Genomic DNA, 18,779 nt, shown 5'->3' with positions numbered 1-18,779 from the left:
CCAGCTTAGGTCCCTAGGACTTTGACAGGGCCAGGCAAGATTTCCCAGCCAAATGCCTGCCTCGGGGAAGAGGTGGGGAAACTCTACCGTGGAAAGCTATTGGAGTGTGCGGGACGACAGCAATTCAAGAACACAATCTATAAAGATGTGGATGCCTGCTAAGGTATCGGACAGGACTGAAGACAGCAGGTTAGTCCAAAAGATGAAGTCTGGGCCTCAGTTGTGGACAAGGGCCTGGGATTGACTAGCGCTGGGGTCAGCGAGTGAGGGGAGAGCTTGAAGCAACACGAGGAGAAAGGTAGTTTACTGTTCCAATGGCCAAGACCAACCAGGTAATAGAGGGCACCAGACATAAGCATCAGTGAAGGGGACAGCTCCCAACTTCTGGGTCTCTGAAGAGCAGAGTGAGCGTGGTTGTTCTGCCTGAAGACCACCCATCAGGCCTTGGGAGGTCAGTTACCACTATGGGTTCTCTGATACCATCTAAAGGTCGTACGTAGACGCACGTGTGTGTGTGTGTGTGTGTGTGTGTGTGTGTGTGTGTGTGTAAGGCTGAGGTCTGAGGTACATGGGAACTGTATGGCAGGTAAAGAGAAGTCGGGGTTGTGAGGGCTGGTAGAAGAAGAGAATAAAATAGTAGCTCCTTTGTGAGACAGAAATGTGAGACCCGCTTTGTTCTGCTGTTGTCCTTGGAGCAATGGTTCGCTCTGGAAGGTCATGAGCAGGCCAGAGGTAGGTGCTATTTCTCAATTTATTAATTTTTAAAATAATATTCTAATTTTCTTTTATACCTTAGTCCTACTTTGTAGGTATAGTTTTCTATTCTGGCATTTCCGTTTCCTCTCCTCCATACCCTCCAATTCTCTAGCTTTCTGGCCAAAGTCTCTATTTTGAACTAGCCTCATTTATCTTTCTCCTATCCACCTGCACACATTTTTATCTTTATTTTCAAATCCTCAATCACTCCACTAGCTAGACCCTGCGACTCTGGCTCTGTGGACCCGTTTCTTTTCTCCTCACTACTTTTCATCCCTACAACTGCCTTTTGCTTCATATTTGTTTTTAATACAGGTGCTGAACATGGGTAACTGTAGTGGCTCTGAGTGACATCTAGCCAGGACTTACCCTGTCATCTTTGGAGCAGTGGGTTTACCTGCCTTCATGAAATCAAGAATCCAACTGAACAGAAGTTGGAGCCTTTGTGTGGAGCCCCTGGAGGTTTCAGCTGAAAACTTTAGTTGTCCACCCAATCCTTTCTCTCTACTAGGTCAACTGTAACCACCGTGTCTTCAGGACTGTGCGACTGTAAAAAGTTCCCTTTGCTTCACAGAGGTTCTTTGCTTACTTTTTCAGCCCCCTAGAAAAATATTGCTAAATATTTTTCATCCAAATCCAATTGTAAAGACCACATCAGATAAGGAATGACCCATAAGATAATCATCATCTTTAAAAGGGGGATAATCTTGAAAAATAAGAATAAAAGAGTACTGGGAGCCTGGGGAAGGGACAGAAGGCAGGTAAGATAGATAGATAGATAGATAGATAGATAGATAGATAGATAGATAGATAGTTAGATAGAGAGAGAGGAGGGGGAGTAAGGGTGAGAGAGGTTGAGATGTGTGTGTGTGTGTGTGTGTGTGTGTGTGAGAGAGAGAGAGAGAGAGAGAGAAAGAGAGAGAGAGAGATTGAGAGATGAGAGAGATACCAGAACCAGATACACAGTCTTATTTGAACACAAAATTTTTTAAAAAAGTATATTTTGGGGGCCATTGGGAACTTTTAAATGAATTGTAAATCAGATAGTAAGAAAGAGTACTATTAGATGTAGTGATAGTGCATATATGAACGAGAGTGTCCTCAGGAGATCCACACTGAACTATTTAGGGGAAAAGTATCAGATTTGAAAAATGCCTCGGCCAAAATTAGGAAAAAATATAGACATATAGATATGAGATCTATATCACATATTACATACAGACAGACACCATATACATATATTTGCTTTTCCGTGGGCTTGAAAGTTTTCAGAGTATAAAGGGACTACAACATTCTTGGTCTTTCATCTTGAAGTATTAAAACCCACTTGAGCAGTACTACACATATCTTGTAAACTCAGTTGGCCACTCACCAAGCGTTACACACTCTTATAGTGGTATGGCTATGCTGCCAGACTGTTTTATTTCAGTTCTTAGTTCATAAAGTGAGGGGTGGGGGTAGAGGCACCCACCCACTCATAAGCTCAGCACTGGTACGGGGCAGGCATCCAAGAAACGTTGGCTACCGTACATAACCAACTTTGCTCATGATGGACCTAATTTCACATGTTTGGTATCTTAGTGATTTTGACTTAATGTTAAATAAAACTACTTGGGTTCACTTCATGCACCCTTCTCCATTTGTTTATTGATGTTATGATTCAACATAGCTTTGCCAACAATGTTAGAACATTTTAAGTCAGACAACAAGTAACACAAAATCACAGAAAGGGGGGAATTAAAATATGCTATATTTTTCAAATTAGGTTTATACATATTCAAGTCTTAAGGTCTATAGTTCCTATGCATTTTTCTACTGATAATTTTCCAAGACTAGGTTACCAGAAATGACAAGAGAAAGATTTCTAAGTTTTTAAATAGTAAATCAAATTGATTATGATTTTGGAAAAAAAATTGGGAAAAACTTTAAACTTCTTTTTATTAATCTTGCCCCGTCACACAGCATGGACAGTCACCACGACATTTTATCTATTAATGAGGGCACATCTTCCTTCCATTGGCTCCACCCACTCATGTTCCCAAATGGTTTGGTTTGATAAATGAGTATTCCCTTTAAGCCCTCACCACACAACTCATCACTCAAGTTCCAAAGTGTTCCTTGTTATAAAAAGAATGGTTTGAACAAAAGAGAAAACAATTTGAGGTTTATTCACTTACCTTGCCAAGGAAATACTAGAAATTCACTAGGGTGGCGAATAACAGAAGAGAATGAGGATGTGATATTTTAAAAACTGAATTTATTTTCAAGTGCTTATTAAAGATATAGCAAAACACTTTAAGTTCCACACACACCTTTGATGACTAAACAATCATGTATAATTTAACATTAGCATAAGTAGCTTATACACTGCACAATTATATTTTGCATTTTAATATCGTCTTCTCCACTAATCATAACTTGCTACTAAAATAAAATATATTTTATATTATCACAATAATACATTTTTGTACATTCTGAATAGGATTACTACTAATAAATAATATAATAAGTTACTAAGATTATTTTTTAGGTTGTTTCTTTTGCTTTTTTTTTTTTTTCAAGACAGGGTTTCTCTGTAGCATTAGAGCCTGTCCTGGAACTCTTGTAGACCAGGCTGGCCTCAGACTCACAGAGATCCACCTGCCTTTGACTCCCGAGTGCTGGGATTAAAGACATGTGTCACCACTGCCCAGCTGTTACTAAAAAAATTTAGCAAACAAACCTAGGGCAGATTTAGACACAGAAAAATAAATTAAAATATGATTCCTGTCACTAAGAAATTCACAATCCATAGGGGCAGGTAGACAGACAACTCAACAAAGTGTGATAGCTTTTGAGGAGAACGTGATAAAGAAAGATATATATGAACTTTAGAAGAATAACTTAATCCAGAACAATACAGGTATGGGTGGGCTCGAGGTGAAAGATTCTGCCAAGTCAAGAGCTGATGGTGGAGGAAGGGGACAACCCTGTAGGTGTGTCTATCACATGACCTGTATAGTGGGGCAGACATAAGGGAGCAAGCATGGCCGGGCAGCTGCAAATGCTATTCAGTCTGACTGCACTGAAAGACACAGAATGGAAAGCTATGAGAGCAAAGGCTGCAGGGCTAAGCCAGGGCGCGTCATTAAGGGCCTCCCTTTTTAGAGCCATTCTCTACCTGAACGTAGCAAATGGCCTAAGTGAGAGGTGACGCGCTAGTCTGAGGGCTCTTAGGAAGACTGGTCTATCAGCAGTGAGTGGAAGGAGTACAGGAGGGTGTCTTAGCCATGCCAACTTCAAAAAAGGTAAGAAGTAAGGGGGAGAGAAAACACGGAGAAGGGTTGGATTGCTCCCATATTTAGATAGCTAAAGCGGTAAGAGCTGATCCTTGGCTGGATGGTCGCAGGATGAGGAAAGCAGAAACGGGGTGAACTACCTCTAGCCCCGGCCACTCTCCAGGGCAGGGGCCCAAGGAGTAACTGATCTGCTACTTTAATGAGCTCTGGCTCCAGTATGAGCGACTCAGCTGCGATGCCCACAGGTTGGCACAGGCGCGTCTGGAAGAACATGGGCAAGTGTGACGTGGAGTCAGGAATCCAGACACCAGAAGCACCAACAATGGCAGTGAGGATGGGAAGTAGCTGTTCAGAGTGGAGAAGAGGACAACAGTCTGACCTCCGTGAACAGGTGAACAGCAACATCTTTTAGGATGGCGGGTCTCCGAAGGAAACTCAGAGACTGGCTGGAGTGTGCGAAGAGAAACGAGATGCTTGTCTCCAGCCCAAGAACGGCAAGAACTGAGTGAAAGACAAGTCAATGACAAAAACGTATCAAAGACATTAGGATGTAGTTTACTTGTATCTTAGCAGCAATTTCAATTTTTTTTTTTGTGGGAAGAATAGTTATAGAAGGTAGAAAAAGAAATGAATGCTTGGGACATCGGAGGCAAGGGATTGCCTTTGGGACACAGAATCAATAGGACTAAGGGAAGGAGTCAAAGCAAGGGCTGAGATCTCTAAAACAAAGACACTAACAAAACCCACAAGGATCACATCCTTGAAAAATAGGCAAAGGGAGCCCCGCAGGTAGGGTTCCGAGTGCAAAACTAAGACACCAACGTAAACCACAAGTGTCACACACTTGTCCAACAGTAAGAAAGCCCTATGGTAGGGCAGGGTTTCTAGTGCAATTTACGCTGTTTAGACAAGGGGACTGACCGAGTCAGCTGTTACCATCACCCTCTCTCCTGCTTCCTTTGTTTCTGCTGGCTGTGTGCTCTCTGACTGAGGGCCTCTTCTCTGTGCGGTAGGAAACGGTGCCATCCCTTTTGTCCTCCAGCTTAAGAAAGAGGCAGTTTCAGGCATGTTCCACTCTGAGCCTCAACACGGAGGCTGACAGAGAGGGAGCCGTGAGTGGAGGATGATTCCCCCTCGTTGGGCCATTCTTTCCTAGCAGAGAGAGGAGAAAGGCAGAAAGCTCGTCACAGGACACGGCCCACAACCCCCGCATGCACACGCAGTAGGCGTGCCATAAGTGCTTAACTGATTCCCTTCTGGGGTCTCAAGATTTCAAAGTGCTTTTCCATCATCTCTTCCTAAGGAAATCAGCAGGCTATCTTCCTCCCCAACCACACCTTTGTTAAGGGGCACGAGCAGCAGACTGCGCTGCTTGGCCAAGAAAGTATGGCATGTGGCTATCAGAAAGAAGGGGGAGAAGACAATAGGAAGAGACAGGCCGGCTGTCTTCACACATCCAAATAGTGCATCCAGAGCAGGACTAAATCAGTCTAGTCCTAGCAGGTAGAAACAGAACAGCAACAGAAAGGTAAAGCATAATGACTATAGAAAACTCCATGTGAGTGACGATTCTGTAGACACATTTTACTATGGCTTACAGATTCAAGTGGTATAACCTGTTAGAGGAAATGCTGTTACAAAATCTCCTTTTGTGAAAAAAAGAAACAGAGTTGAAAAAAGGCCCCTTCTTGCAAAGATACACTTTAACAAGATCAAACAGGGCGTGAAGAAGACACGGTCTCAAGTAAGGACAAGCATCTAGGAGTCCACTAGGTGGCGCGACCAGGATGTCGGATGTAGTTGACTAAGGTGAACCACTTTCAGTGGTTCCAATCATCCTTAAGAGTTCTGCAGCTTTTCAAACACAGTCTCAGTTTCTGAGACCAATTTTAGGTTCCTAGAAAGATAATGTAAAGCTTAATTTGAGTTTCAACTCAAGACCAGATCAAGTGTAAACAAACCTTAGGTTCAACACATTTTAAAATCGCTTTCATTATTTGACAATTCAGCCTGCTCCACTGAATTGAAAAGTGTTATCAGCATGGAATTTTATTACTAATCTACATACATTGCAACTACTCTCATTTGGTATAAGTCAGACAAGTCTGTATCTATACCGATTTATAATGAATCCTTTAGTAAGTTTCTTCAGGGAGCCCCTGAATTCTTGAAGGATTAAATAGAAAATAACAGTAAATTCTATCACTTAAAGAAATACAACAGTCTAGCACAAATACATGAAACAGCACATTTCAAAAATCATCCTATCATGCTATTTTTTTAATAATTAACATTTCAAGATTTCTCACTGCATAAAACCTGAAAACCTTTAGCTAAAGTGCAAAATACAAACAAAGCTTCACGGTCAACTGACTTTTCTTTTAAATGTTAGATTTTTTAAAAAAACTGAGAAAAACATTATCAGATTTTAAAAGGTCTCTCTTGCAGTCCGAGTCACTTCAGTTATGTGAGATCAAAGCCACGAGGTCTACTGAGATTCTTCAACTTATCTTTCCAGTTCTGCAGCCAGAATTTCTCCCCATGTCTCCGCATCCATCGGGTACATGCACCTTTTCGGCAGGTGAACAGGAGAACGGATGTTGCTGTATCTTCCACTGAGCCACGCGTGCTTCACTTTACTCTTCTGGTAATTTCTTAGGAGGGTCACCTGAGAGGGGAGATACCATCGCTCAGAACTCTGGCAGAGTGCCTAGCTCGTGAATGTGTCTGAAAGCAGAGAAACTCATTCGCAGACCTGAGATTAGGGACGAGGAAATACACGTATAACCACACTAATAAATTCACGTGTGCTTGTATGGATTAGTGCACATGCAGAGGGCAGGCCACTGTATGTACTGTGTTCATAAGGTGGAATAAAAGAAATGGACTTCTTCATTTCCCTCCAACAAGGGAAGTTCTTGACTTCAAGATCTGAGAGAGATACAAGGCTGTGGAAGACAGCGTGAGGACTAAGTCAGGTAGAGAGAGAGAGAGAGAGAGAGAAATGATTCAACTCTACTCCTCTATAGTCGTATTACTCCAGGCAGAATTCTAGAGTTCTCCTAACTGTGCTACAACCGCCCTCTCAAAACCACAACACACGGTGGAGTGAAACTTACCCGCCAGGTGTAACCGCGTTCGATGTCACCATCAATTTCTCTCGGGCACACCGCTCTTGCGGTCAAGCAGTGAGGCTTCCACAAGGCGTCACTGTTCCTTATCGTGCGATTCCAAGCCCAGCATGTCTCGGAAGCTCTGCACAAACTCTGAACATCTAACTGGCTGAAGATTTTATAAGTGACTTCTGGAGGCAGCAGATCAAAGCTACTTTGACTCGTTGTTCTTCCCTGTTCAGTCTCTGTGGCATTCATGCTGGACTTGGCACTTTCAAATTACTGTTCTCGGGGGACGTTGCCTACATAGTTTGATATTTTAGTCAACTGTCTTCATTGGTCACCTACAGGGCAAAGTTGAAATGCGCTCAGCCTTTTTCAGATCAAACCACACATCCTGAGTCAGGAAGGAAGTTTTGAGATTTAAAGAGCTTCCTATTTCTTGACTTCAGCCTCTCAGTCTGCCACTGTCTGTGTTTCTCCCGTATTCCGTGAAGTCGGGAAGGTGGCGTGAGGACGGAAAGGTGAAGTGGCGGCACACTTGAATTGTACGTGGGAGACAATAAACACGCTCCCCTCTTTTTGAACGTTTTTAGGAAATATGGTTGCTTCGACATATTCTGTTTCTTACAACTCCCGGAAAGCCTTATCTTTAAAAACAGGAAATGATTCTCCGCACTATGTATTTCCTGAGTTTCATAATAATGACTACTTTAAGGACGCCTTCAAATATTTTTCGAAAGTATGTGTGTGCGAACTGATGCTTTACCATTGACCTCGTCACCTGACTCAATCACAAACCGGCTGGACTTTCAGTCATTTCTATAGCAACCGTTTTATTACTTGGATGTGGTGGACAGGTGCTTGCTCTTGACATAAACTTACCTAAAACGGACAAGAATGAAAAACTGGTCACAGTTGCACAAGTTCGTATATCCAACTAAACTTTACGGGTAGTGTTTTAGAGTTGAATCTATCGTATATGAACGATTTTGAGCTAAGGATGACTGTCCCTGAATCTATCAGCGAGTGATACCTACAATCCAAATAGCTCATAATTCAGCTAGGAACAGCATATGATTTTAAGGCCTGATTTCAGCTCATTAATGCTCTCCAAGATCACAGTGCAGGCTTTTGGAAGCACGGCTGGGTACATCACCTTGAGCAGGGGCTGTACTAAACGGGGAACTTCTGCTAGATGGTTTCACAAGACAGAAAGCAGCTTGGTGGACAAAACCAGACAAAACCCACAAGATCAAATGTTTGCCATGAATCTTCTCCCGTCTCAACACTGACACACTAAAGACAAAGCAGCAATTGTGAAAAGAAACTCCTCTTAGGAGGTTACAATACATTCAGATTTTTGCTGCTTCTCCTAGCTTTTCATTAGAAACGAAATGATGGCTTCTGTCAAAAGAATTCCCTCTTGCAAGAGGGAGAAGTTTTACAGGTGAATATTCTGTGGTTCCCAAAAATCTCAGTAGGAATCTTCTAAACTACTTCTATTGAATGCTTGGAAAACTCTTCCTCTTCTTTTTGAACCAACCTCGGCGAACAATTCAGTTAGCCCTTCCACCCACCTTTCCGAGATTTATTTTTATGTGTATGGGTGTTTTGTGTGTATGTGAGTCTGAGCACAACACGCTTGCAGTGCCAGCGGAAGCCAGACGTGGGCGTCGGAACCCCGAACTGGAGTAACAGACAGTGGCGAGACCCCTCTGTGGGTGCTGGGAAGTAAAGCTGGGCTATGGGAAAGAGCGAGCAGGGCTCGCAACCAGCAACCTCCGGGCCATCTCCAGCCTCTCCACCCATTAGTCCTGTCAAATATCACTAGGAGTAGGGGACCGCCCGGCAAGACTAGCTCTCGGAGAGCCCAACCTCGTCGGGCCGAGCGCGGCCGCATCCCTGGGGGCTGCGAGGACGGGTGCTGACTGAAGAATCGAACCGACCGCCATGGAGCACGCAGGCTCCCGTCAGGGAAGGACAGGGAAGCCTCGCCTACCTAAAAAGCCGCGGATCCGGCTCCTCCCGCGATTTCAGCCCTTGGAATTTGAATCCTTTCCGGAAGGCCTTCTCGTCCCGCCCTCTAGCTCTCCGCTCCTCCCATTCGGGGTGCGCGGTGCCTTCTGGGTTTGGTAGTTTTACTTGGGTTTCATTCCCCCCTGAAAGAAGAAAAGAAAGGCGACTGTTGACTACAAGGTCCAGAGTCCCCTCTGAGTGACAGCCACTGCGTGGGCGGGACTCTAGAAGGGCGGGACTCCCAGTGCCAGTGTGTTTTGGTAGCCTGATGTGGCTGCCAGGCGGCCGAGGGTCCGCTTGCCTAGGCTCCCGCTCTCCAGGTGGCGCTCCCTTATCCACCTTGGCGCCCCTTCCCAGACGTGCTGACGTGGTTAAGTTCACGTAGTGTTTATTTTTTTTTCTTGGACAGGTGGCTATTTGAATGTTTAGATGATAAGATCTTGTTACTCCGTTACTTAGTTTCTTCATAGTAAACATTTGAGGGAGCTGCCTGGGGAAGCTTGACTCTAAATGCAGTGCGTCTCGCAAAAACTATAGTGAAACATCGAGGACTACTGAAACTGCTATTTGCTGTGGAATCGTAAACCTTTCTGCTTCTGAGGTTATTAAGTTACCTGAACATTTTGTTTTTGTCTCCAGAGCCTTTGTTTGCTAGCATCCAGCGTTTACCCCTTTGCCAATCCTCCATCTAGTTCTGCATTTCTCTATAACTTCGTCTACTTATTTCAACCTTACTACTTTTAGTTTGAACAATCTCTAAGTCTCTGATTAGAAAGATGCTGAAGCCAAGAGCTTGTTCACCCTAACTTTGTCAGAGAGCATCACAGGGGACACCCCAGGGCATGCAATGGTCTCATAGGGAAACTCTCAATGTATCTTGTTATGGATTCTGGAAATCTTGGCTCAACCGAGAAGACACATTGAAGAGTTGATTACCTAGTGTAAGTTACTGTCCACATTCCCACTTAATGTCTGAGATAAGCCGGAGATTCGTTGAGAGGAACTTAGCTCGAGGTGTGAGCCCAGGGAAGTGAGCTACTCTCAGAACATAAATCAGATCCAAACCACATCCCAGAGGAAATGTCAGTTTGACACCTTGGAAGAAGGAATCTCAAATCTCAGATGAAGAATCGCCTCACTCAGATTGGCCTGTGGGCAAATCTGTGGCAGCATTTTCTTGATGATAGGATCCAAGTGGACAGGCCGAGTCCGTTGTGGCCCACGTCATCCGTCTGCTCCTGGGTTGTGGAAGAAAGCAAACTGAGCAAGGCATGAAAAGCAAGCTAGTAAGCAGGGCTCCTCCAGGGGTTCTGCTTCAAGATCTTGCTCTTTCCTTGCTGATTGGAATTCCTTGTCATTTTAGAGTCCATGCTCCCTTAGAAAATTTCTGAATCTGTCCTTGCTACATCTTTATCCAGGCTAAACACTGTCATTGTGTTGAAACAATGTCGCCTTTAACCAGAAGAGGGCACCATCGACCTATTGGAGGGTTTTGGTTTTTTTTTCCTTCCTCCTAAGATCCGTGCTAAGTAGCAGTGTTAAATTTAGTAACAGTTTTCTGGACAGGACAGGGCCGCAGCAGCTATAAGCTTACAACAGCTGTGGTTGCCTGCGCAAGACCCACACTAGCTAGATCAAGTCAGCCAGCATTCTAGCGTACAGGAAGGGGGTGGGGAGGTTAGTTCAAGAGCCTCCACTCCAAACTGAGGAGTTAAAGATAGCTGATGGCTGGCTTCTAGGGAATTCTCTTTATGACTGTGTCATCTGGTAGGTCCAGCAAGCACCCATGGGTAGCTCACGCCCAGAAGGAAATGGCAGCACCCATTGGAGTCGAAGGCTAGATGAGAGTAAAGAGGAAAAGATGAGTAGGAGAACTGGGGGGAGTGGGGGAGTAGATCTGAGAGGTGTCAGGAGGAGCAGTGGTGAGGTCATCAAAACTAAGACTTTTTAAAAAAAAATTTACTAAAACTTAATATGGGGATTATTGCATTCATATACTGGGAGACTAAAAACGAAATATTTGAAAATGCCGATTTTTATTAGTGTATTATTTGTTGCATTACAGTGTGCTCTAACATGAAGATGTCTGTGACAGGTTGAGCCTTCATTAAGCGCTACATTCAAAGAAACATCAGCCTTGGTTGGGCACCTTAGAAAGCACTGTATGTGTGTGTTCATAAATTATTATGACAAGCACACTGCCATTTTGCTGAGATAAAGATGTCAAAAAAAATTATGGGTCGTGCGTCTTTTAAATACTTATTCATTTTCATATATTTTCCCAGAGATTTTTATTTTGTTTTACTTTTTTTTTTAAACAGGATTTCTCTGTGTAACAATCTTGTCTGTCCTGGAACTCACTTTGCAGAAGAGGCTGGCCTCAAACTGAGAGATCTGCCTGCCTCTGCCTCTCAAGTGCTGGGATTAAAGGCGCGTGTCACCACCGCCTGACCCTTATTTTATTTTTATTTTTTTAAAGATTTATTTATTTATTATGTATACAACATTCCATGTATGCCCGCATGCCAGAGGAGGGGGCCAGATCTCATTATAGATGGTTGTGAGCCACCATGTGGTTGCTGGGAATTGAACTCAGGACCTCTGGAAGAGCAGCCAGTATGCTCTTAACCACTGAGCCATCTCTCCAGCCCTTAATTTTATTTTTTATTAAAATATAGTCACATCATTTCCCCTTTCCTCTTCCTAAATCCAGTCCCTCCCATGCACCCATTCCCCTACTTGCTCTTGAAATTATGACCTTTTTGTATTACTGTTATACACACACACACACTCACATCTAAATGTATAAACAGATTCTGCTCAGTGTTACTTGTTCAGGGCTGATTACTTGGTACTGGATAAGTAACTAGGGGCTCTTCTTTGGAGAACACTCATTCTTTCTCTGTATTCCTTGGTTGCCTATAGTTTTTTGCCTAGGGGTAAGAAAGCCCGTAAGATTTTCCACTATTGTATTAGCTGTCTATTGGTGCTGCCTGTATTGGGGTCTTATTTAACTGTCACATTGTTGAGGTATTATGGATGAAGCGTCCCTGTCATTTTTAGGAGACACTGTCTTATGGCAGATTTCCTGGTCCTCCAAGCCGATGTTTTCTGGTGACAAGTGGAATTTTAAAAGTTACCTTGTAGTGTACCTGCCCCAAGGTAGGCTCGCCTTAATCTTAAGTTTCTTCCTTTCTCTCCCAAGTCCCTTTTCGTTATCCTTTTTCTCAGTCTTCCCCCGTCCCTTTCCCTTCTGCTCCCTTCCTTCTTCTTGTTGCTTCACAGAAAGAGCAAGCTTACCTGCAAGGGGACAGGTGTGGGTGTCAGCAAGCATGGAGAGACAAGGAAATCTGGGGGACATGAGAAGGGCTGCTCACCCCAGGATTTTACTGAGCCTCTCACCATCAGAGCAGCAAGAATTCAGCACAGCATTCCCTACAAAGGCTGCCCAGAGAGCACGGACTTTATCCCTTTTGTGTATCCATATGTTTTATCTTAAGCTCATAACGCGCTGGGGCTTGAGGTCTGAATGTATATAACCTTGGGTCGGCCGCCTTCTTTTCTCCAGACATTTTCTGAGGATCTCAAACAAAACTGTTAACATCGTCTATGATAGTAAAGATGTTCTACTTTCCTGTACCCTTGTGAGCTAGACTTCTCAGCGGAAGCCATGCCAGGTAGCCCCAGGGAAGCACCAGGTAATCTCATGGAGTTTCTTATCGCATCTTGAAGACAGTACCTTCACCCTCCCCCAGCATCCTATATGTGACTGCTGTAACAGACATTGAGCTGAGACTTCCCTCTGAAGCCCATACCCGCATGTGGGTATGTCTTACTCTGCCACTCTCAGAGAGGATCATGTCATTCTGAGTGTTTTCCTCTCTTCTGAGCACCCCTCTTTATAGTAATGCTCACACTTAAGCTGATACGAAGACATCTTTATTCATTCTAACTCTGCATTTTACTCTGGCTAACCCTGAATTCTTTTCTGCATTGAAGCCATGAATCTCAGTTTGACCTGAGTCCAGGTCCCCACCAATCCAGAGAAATGCTCAGGGGGCCAATGGGAAGCTGGGCCTTCTGCCTCTGTCACACAGTTCTCTATTAGAACCAGCAAATAGAGAATGAAATAGACCTGCTAGGTCAATATGGATCGCAAATGACATTTCAATAGTGCCAGACCATGGGTCTGAATTGAAGATCTGGGGGTGTATTCTTCTCAGGATAAGATAGTGGGGTTAGGAAGGAATTGTGCGTGTGTGTGTGTGTGTGTGTGTGTGTGTGTGTGTGTGTGTGAGACAGTAATTTAAATTTTCCAAAGAGAAACAGGATTTGAGATCTGAGCCTGGGTATTTTCAACACGGAAACTATAAAGCCTTGAGGATACATAAACCTCTGAGATGTGAAGGGAGAAGCTGACAAGGCATTGAACGGGAGACAAGGTTCCTCATAGGGACCAAGAAGGTAGGGAGGAGCTACTGGAGAAGACAGCACAGGGGCTGCAGGGACTACAGGGGCGTACGATGTAAGGGTACACAGCCAGGTGCAGTGGAGCGGTGGCGGGGTGACAAGGATGAGAAGGAGGAAGCCGAGCACAGATAATCTCTCAGAGGCCGACAGCGCCCTCCCGAACCTCACACTGAACTGATCGGTTCTATAACTGGAAAGTTCTGAGGTTTACAGCTGAAAGTCCTGACTCCGAGACTTGTCACTACCGCCAACAGAGACCTTTTTTCCCCAGAAATCACCTCAGGATGGCTGGTGCTGTGACATCTGAGAAAGAACATTGCACAGAGCAGCTATAATAGAGGGATCACGGTTGAGAAATGAGGCAGATGCCAACACTGCCATGCTCACATTCACCCTTCAGGGCAGGTGACATATCTGGACCGAGAGGAGGGCTTTTAGCTTCAGAGTTGCTGCTGGTCTGAGATCACAGAGCTAGTGAGTGCCGGAAGGGGCCTCTGGGCAAGCCTGGGTGACCCTAAAATCCAAGCGTCTTCCATTATGTGCAGTTGGCATCCAGCATCACCTGGCTCCTGGTCAGCACAACTTCCCAGTGAGACAGTTCCCTCTGCTTGGTCTAGTACCTTTTTTAACGACATTATTCAGTGGATACTTTTCAAGTCTTTCTATTCTGCGACAGCCCTCTGACGTCTGACCCTGACTGTGAGCTCCTTCTGGAAATTCTTTCAGACACAAAACCCCACTTACTTTTATATCCATTTCTTCATGACGTTTCACTGATTCTGTTTCACAGTCCATTCATTGATTACTCTGATTTCCCAAGCCAATATTCTATATTTTCTCCTTTAATCGTATGCCACAAGATATAGACCAATATGATTTAAGAAGTGGTACCAGTGTGGCTGTCACAGGCCAAGAACACAGTCAACAGTGTGATCAGGCGGTGAGAGCCATGACACAGAGATGTAAGGGAAGGCATGGGAGGGATAGGAGAATCTGGAAGAAATGAGCCGAGCCTCGTCTGATATAGGTTTAAAGGGTTGGAAAGAATCTGCAGTGTATACAGTTAAGAGGAAAGTTAGCCGTAAGAAAATCTGTAGAATGTTTGGGGATAGAGAAACTCAAAAGCATCCTGGCCTAATTATACCAATTAGACACTCTTAGGGGGGAGCCCGTTAGAAAGAACTGTAGGCTTTATTTGACACTGAAAATGTAAATAAGTGAGCCAAGTTAAACCTACCATTCTGGTGGCCACCGTGAGGGCAGCGTTAGAGTTAGCAGTGAGGCAAAGGCACCGACTGGGTTACAAAGGCGATAACTAACAAAGGAGGCCCAGAATTCTCACCACCATTTTATTTGCACTGTTAGTTCTGAGGACTCCTCATTGTTCCTAGTAGGTATTCTGCCTGGTGTTTGTGATCCGAGTAAAGGCAATGATAGGATTAGACTAAGCGTTTGCTATCACTATTTTGAACATTTTAAAATTGTGTTGAATAGATCCCAGGAAATAAAACATGAAAACTCGAAACCGTTCCATTTCTAAGGCCCTGTAGCTAGAGTAAAGGATGTTTGAAAGTGGAGCAGGGAGACAACAGCTCAGCAGGCAAAGGTACCAGCCACTAAGCACGAGTGACTGACTTAAATCCCTGGACCTACAGGGTGGAAGGAAAGACTGCTTCTACATCATCTGCATGTGTGTTGTGGTACTCGCACATGTGTACACACATATACACAGAGAGAAAGGGGGGTGTCATAAAATTTTTAAAATTAATTTTTTTTAAAGAAAAGCACTTGAGGAAATGTCAGGTAGACAAAGCATCAGGTGGCGCTGTCCTTGAATTTCCCAAGTGCTTTGGGAAACGACCCAGAGGGATGGAATCTGAGCACTGATGAAGACAAGCTCTGAGGTGCGTTCCTAGCGGCAGGAGATACACCTTTCTGACTTTGCTCTCTCCTTGGGCATTATGTAAGGCTGGGTGTCACTAACCGCGTCAGATGCTGTGTGCTGGCTGTGTTCTCGGGCAGAGAGAACGTCGGCTCCTGACAGGTGCGTCAATATTTTATTTAAACTTCCACATCATTTTCTAAGTTCAAATTCTTGCATGAGTTTTCCTTACAATAAGGAAACAACTGAAGGAGCCGCACTCACGGCTCAGCAGTTAAAAGTGCTGTCTGTTCTTTCAGAGGACTGGAGTTCAGCTCCCAGCACTTATTCCAGACCCAGGGGATCCGATGCCCTCTTCTGACCCCCAAGGACACACACATAGGGCACACACATATGTTTGCATACATGTAAATAAAAATAAATCCTGAGAAAGAGCTGAAAATTTATCGTTTGAGACCTACTTTGGATTTTACTTAATCAGAGTCTCATGGCTTTTCACATATTAACAAAATAAATAAATAAGGGATCAGCTGATTAAAAAATTCTACTCTTTTGATAGAACACTGAGACATTACAGGGAAAACCCCATCTAACTCTCTCAGTTTCTAATTAAGCATGCCCCTCAAGTGACCCCATAGGGAATATGAACTATCTGGACTTTGGCCCTGCCCTTGACCGATGCTTGTGAGGGGCAGAGAAAACACAGTCTCAAGGAGTCCAGAAGGTGTTTTCGGCAAGGTAGAAGAAGCGATCAGTACCTCTCAGCACTCTTTATGTGAGGAAGGGGATACGGTGCTTCGGCTTGTGCCGGCTACCAAGCTTGGTACAAGTGGAAGGAGCTGAGCCTGCTGCTTGTTCCTGGTTAAATGCGGACATAAATAAGACATATCTGCCCCAAATCATAAAGTATCATCTTCTTCTTGCCCTGGACCTAGATCTTTGGACATAACTCAGAGCTCACACCAAGTCCCTTCTCTGCTTTGGTGGTAGGGGTCAGGTGAGAGACGGCATCCGCCGGCCTCTAGGTTACAAGGTTGAGAGGGGAAGCAACAGTGGTGGCTCTCAGATGGCCCATGGAGGCCTAGCTAGCTTTTTATAACCTGCACAATTCTTCCACTCAGTCAGATGTGGACAGATCCCTTTCCCAGACACTCCTCGTCTACCTGGGAACTTGGGTCTTGGTGTAGAGGGAGATGGTTCTGATTACCACTCTTCATTGTACAATCCCAGTAAAGAAGCTGTCAGTCTTTGAGTTTGTCCTCTTCCAGAATTATGAAATTCAAAAAAGTAAACATCAACAAACCAAAATACAGTCGAAGTGCCTGGAACTCTAGCTCTTTTAACCTCTCAAGGTAAATAATAGTAAAATAGTTTCTTTTTTACTCTCTCAAGTTAAATAAATAATAAATGAAAGATCATTAGAAGTGGAAACTGTTGTGAAGGGTTTGTTGTCTGGAGAAACCATGGCGTGGGGACAGACAGGAACATGAGTAGAAAGGCCACAATCACCCCTGTTGCACAGACACAGGTTCATGGGATCATGGCTAAGGGAGAGATATGTGCTGTTGGGATCTAGGAGATGTGAATTAGGGAGGTAAAGTGTGGGTAGAGCTCATGAAAATGGATGGGGCTAAAGAAGTAATATGTCCCAGCCGGAGAAGGCAGCTCTCAGCTGCTAGCCAAGTGGTGAGTGGGGTCCGAGGTTGATGATAAATGCTTGATGAGGGTGATTGTGTTACACAAGACTGCTAACCAGTCCTCCAGAGGGACCCACACTGCACAGATAATATCTGCATGCAAAAGACTTCTCCCGGTTCCAGAAAATGAAAATGGTATATACCTAAGCATTTCTGCGATACCAGCAATCAAATTACAGTGGTCTCCTGGCAGCAAGCTGTGCTTGGGAACTTAGGTCAGGACTTGGGGAATGTGGGAAGAAAATTCCACCCTAAGACTATTCTCAACTACGCATTGTCTTTTCAGACTTGCAAGGCCTTGGTGTGTGCCCCCAGTGCCGTGGTGGAATCTGATTTGGTTGGGTCTGAAACCAATTTTGGGAACCCTCTTGAGGTCATTTAAAAAAGTCCCCTCACATTAGACACAAAAGTAGACTTCTTTAGAATGACAAAGACATCACAAATGGTAACAGTGTAAACCTGGAGGTGGCTACTGGAATGCCCCCTTTCCACATTTTTGTCTTTTTAACAGTACAGCTACTGTGTCAACTGTGACCTGAAAATTTGAAGTAGAATGTTCTACAACTAAATATTAGTTAATTTTGTTAGTAAATAAGTAAGTTTTAAATTGCCAGCTTTTAAAGTTGTTTCAAGTGTCATGATAAACTGTTGCCCAGGGAATGAAGTCTCCCTTGGTTCAAGGTACCCTTGCAGTATACACTGTCCACCTTCTTGGTAGCCATCTCACAGATGAGGAGCACTGTCTTGGTAGTCCAGTCTTTGTGTTCAGAAGGATACCTTTGTCTTGCTTAGAAATGGCTCCGAAAGGAATGAGTAGGAATGCTAAAGGGATCCCAGGGTGTGAAACATGGAAGCACGGATTTACTGCTGCTGCAGGACATGCTGCTGAAGGCCTGCTGTGGGTAGGGTTCAGCATTATCTGCTGTGTCAGGCTTCTACCAAAGTACATTCTGGAACATACCCTACATGCTTGATCTGGACGCTGCACAAATATATAAACTTTAGAAAAAATAGGATTCATTGTTTACTATTTATTATCAGCTTGCCCTACAGTTTCCTATAGACAGTCTCTGATTGTTTCCTTAAATGATAATAGTTTTCCATTATTTTTACAAGGAGACTACAACAGTCCATCATTTTTTTTTATGGGTGACCCTTTATCATCTTATTGATAGTATAGCAGAGGAGAATTCTCATGCTGGGACAGGATGTCTGGCTCTCTACAGGGAACTCCTGACTGATAGCACACCGAGTAGAAGAAGATGTAGCTTGCATCAGGAGGAAGCCCTTTCTTCTTTCCCAGAAGCCATTTCTTCTGTGGTCTGTCCAGATGGCAGTCTGCTGTACACATACATAGCACGTCAGCTCAGACGCCCCAGTGCACCTCCCCTAGCCTAAGTCAGTGTGTCTGTGCACTCGTGACTTCACTACATGGAAAGACAGAAGCAGGACAGGGTAGCCACACAGTCATGGTCTAACCTGCTAAGATAAACTGTTTTTCTTTTTTAAGTTTAACAAAACATAAACTTAAAACAACAGCTTTGGAAAGATGTCTGTGATAACG

At 44.1% G+C, this 18,779-nt stretch overlaps 1 protein-coding gene across 1 annotated transcript; it reads right to left on the bottom strand.

Annotated features, from left to right (window-relative positions):
• Positions 1 to 2,996: 2,996 nt before the first annotated feature.
• Positions 2,997 to 9,282, bottom strand: Fbxo48 (F-box protein 48). Its single transcript, XM_048435467.3, has 3 exons — positions 9,150 to 9,282; positions 7,154 to 7,491; positions 2,997 to 6,702 (listed from the first exon to the last, which is right to left on the bottom strand). Exons 2-3 carry the CDS (start codon positions 7,403 to 7,405, stop codon positions 6,541 to 6,543), a joined length of 414 nt encoding a protein of 137 aa, XP_048291424.3. The 5' UTR covers positions 7,406 to 7,491; positions 9,150 to 9,282; the 3' UTR covers positions 2,997 to 6,540.
• Between the last annotated feature and the right edge of the window lie 9,497 nt (positions 9,283 to 18,779).

The sequence above is a fragment of the Myodes glareolus genome, chromosome 8 (genome assembly GCF_982192425.1).
Source record: "Myodes glareolus chromosome 8, mMyoGla1.1, whole genome shotgun sequence".
In the NCBI taxonomy this organism is placed as follows: domain Eukaryota; kingdom Metazoa; phylum Chordata; class Mammalia; order Rodentia; family Cricetidae; genus Myodes; species Myodes glareolus.
This window is presented reverse-complemented; position numbering and strand designations above follow the sequence as displayed.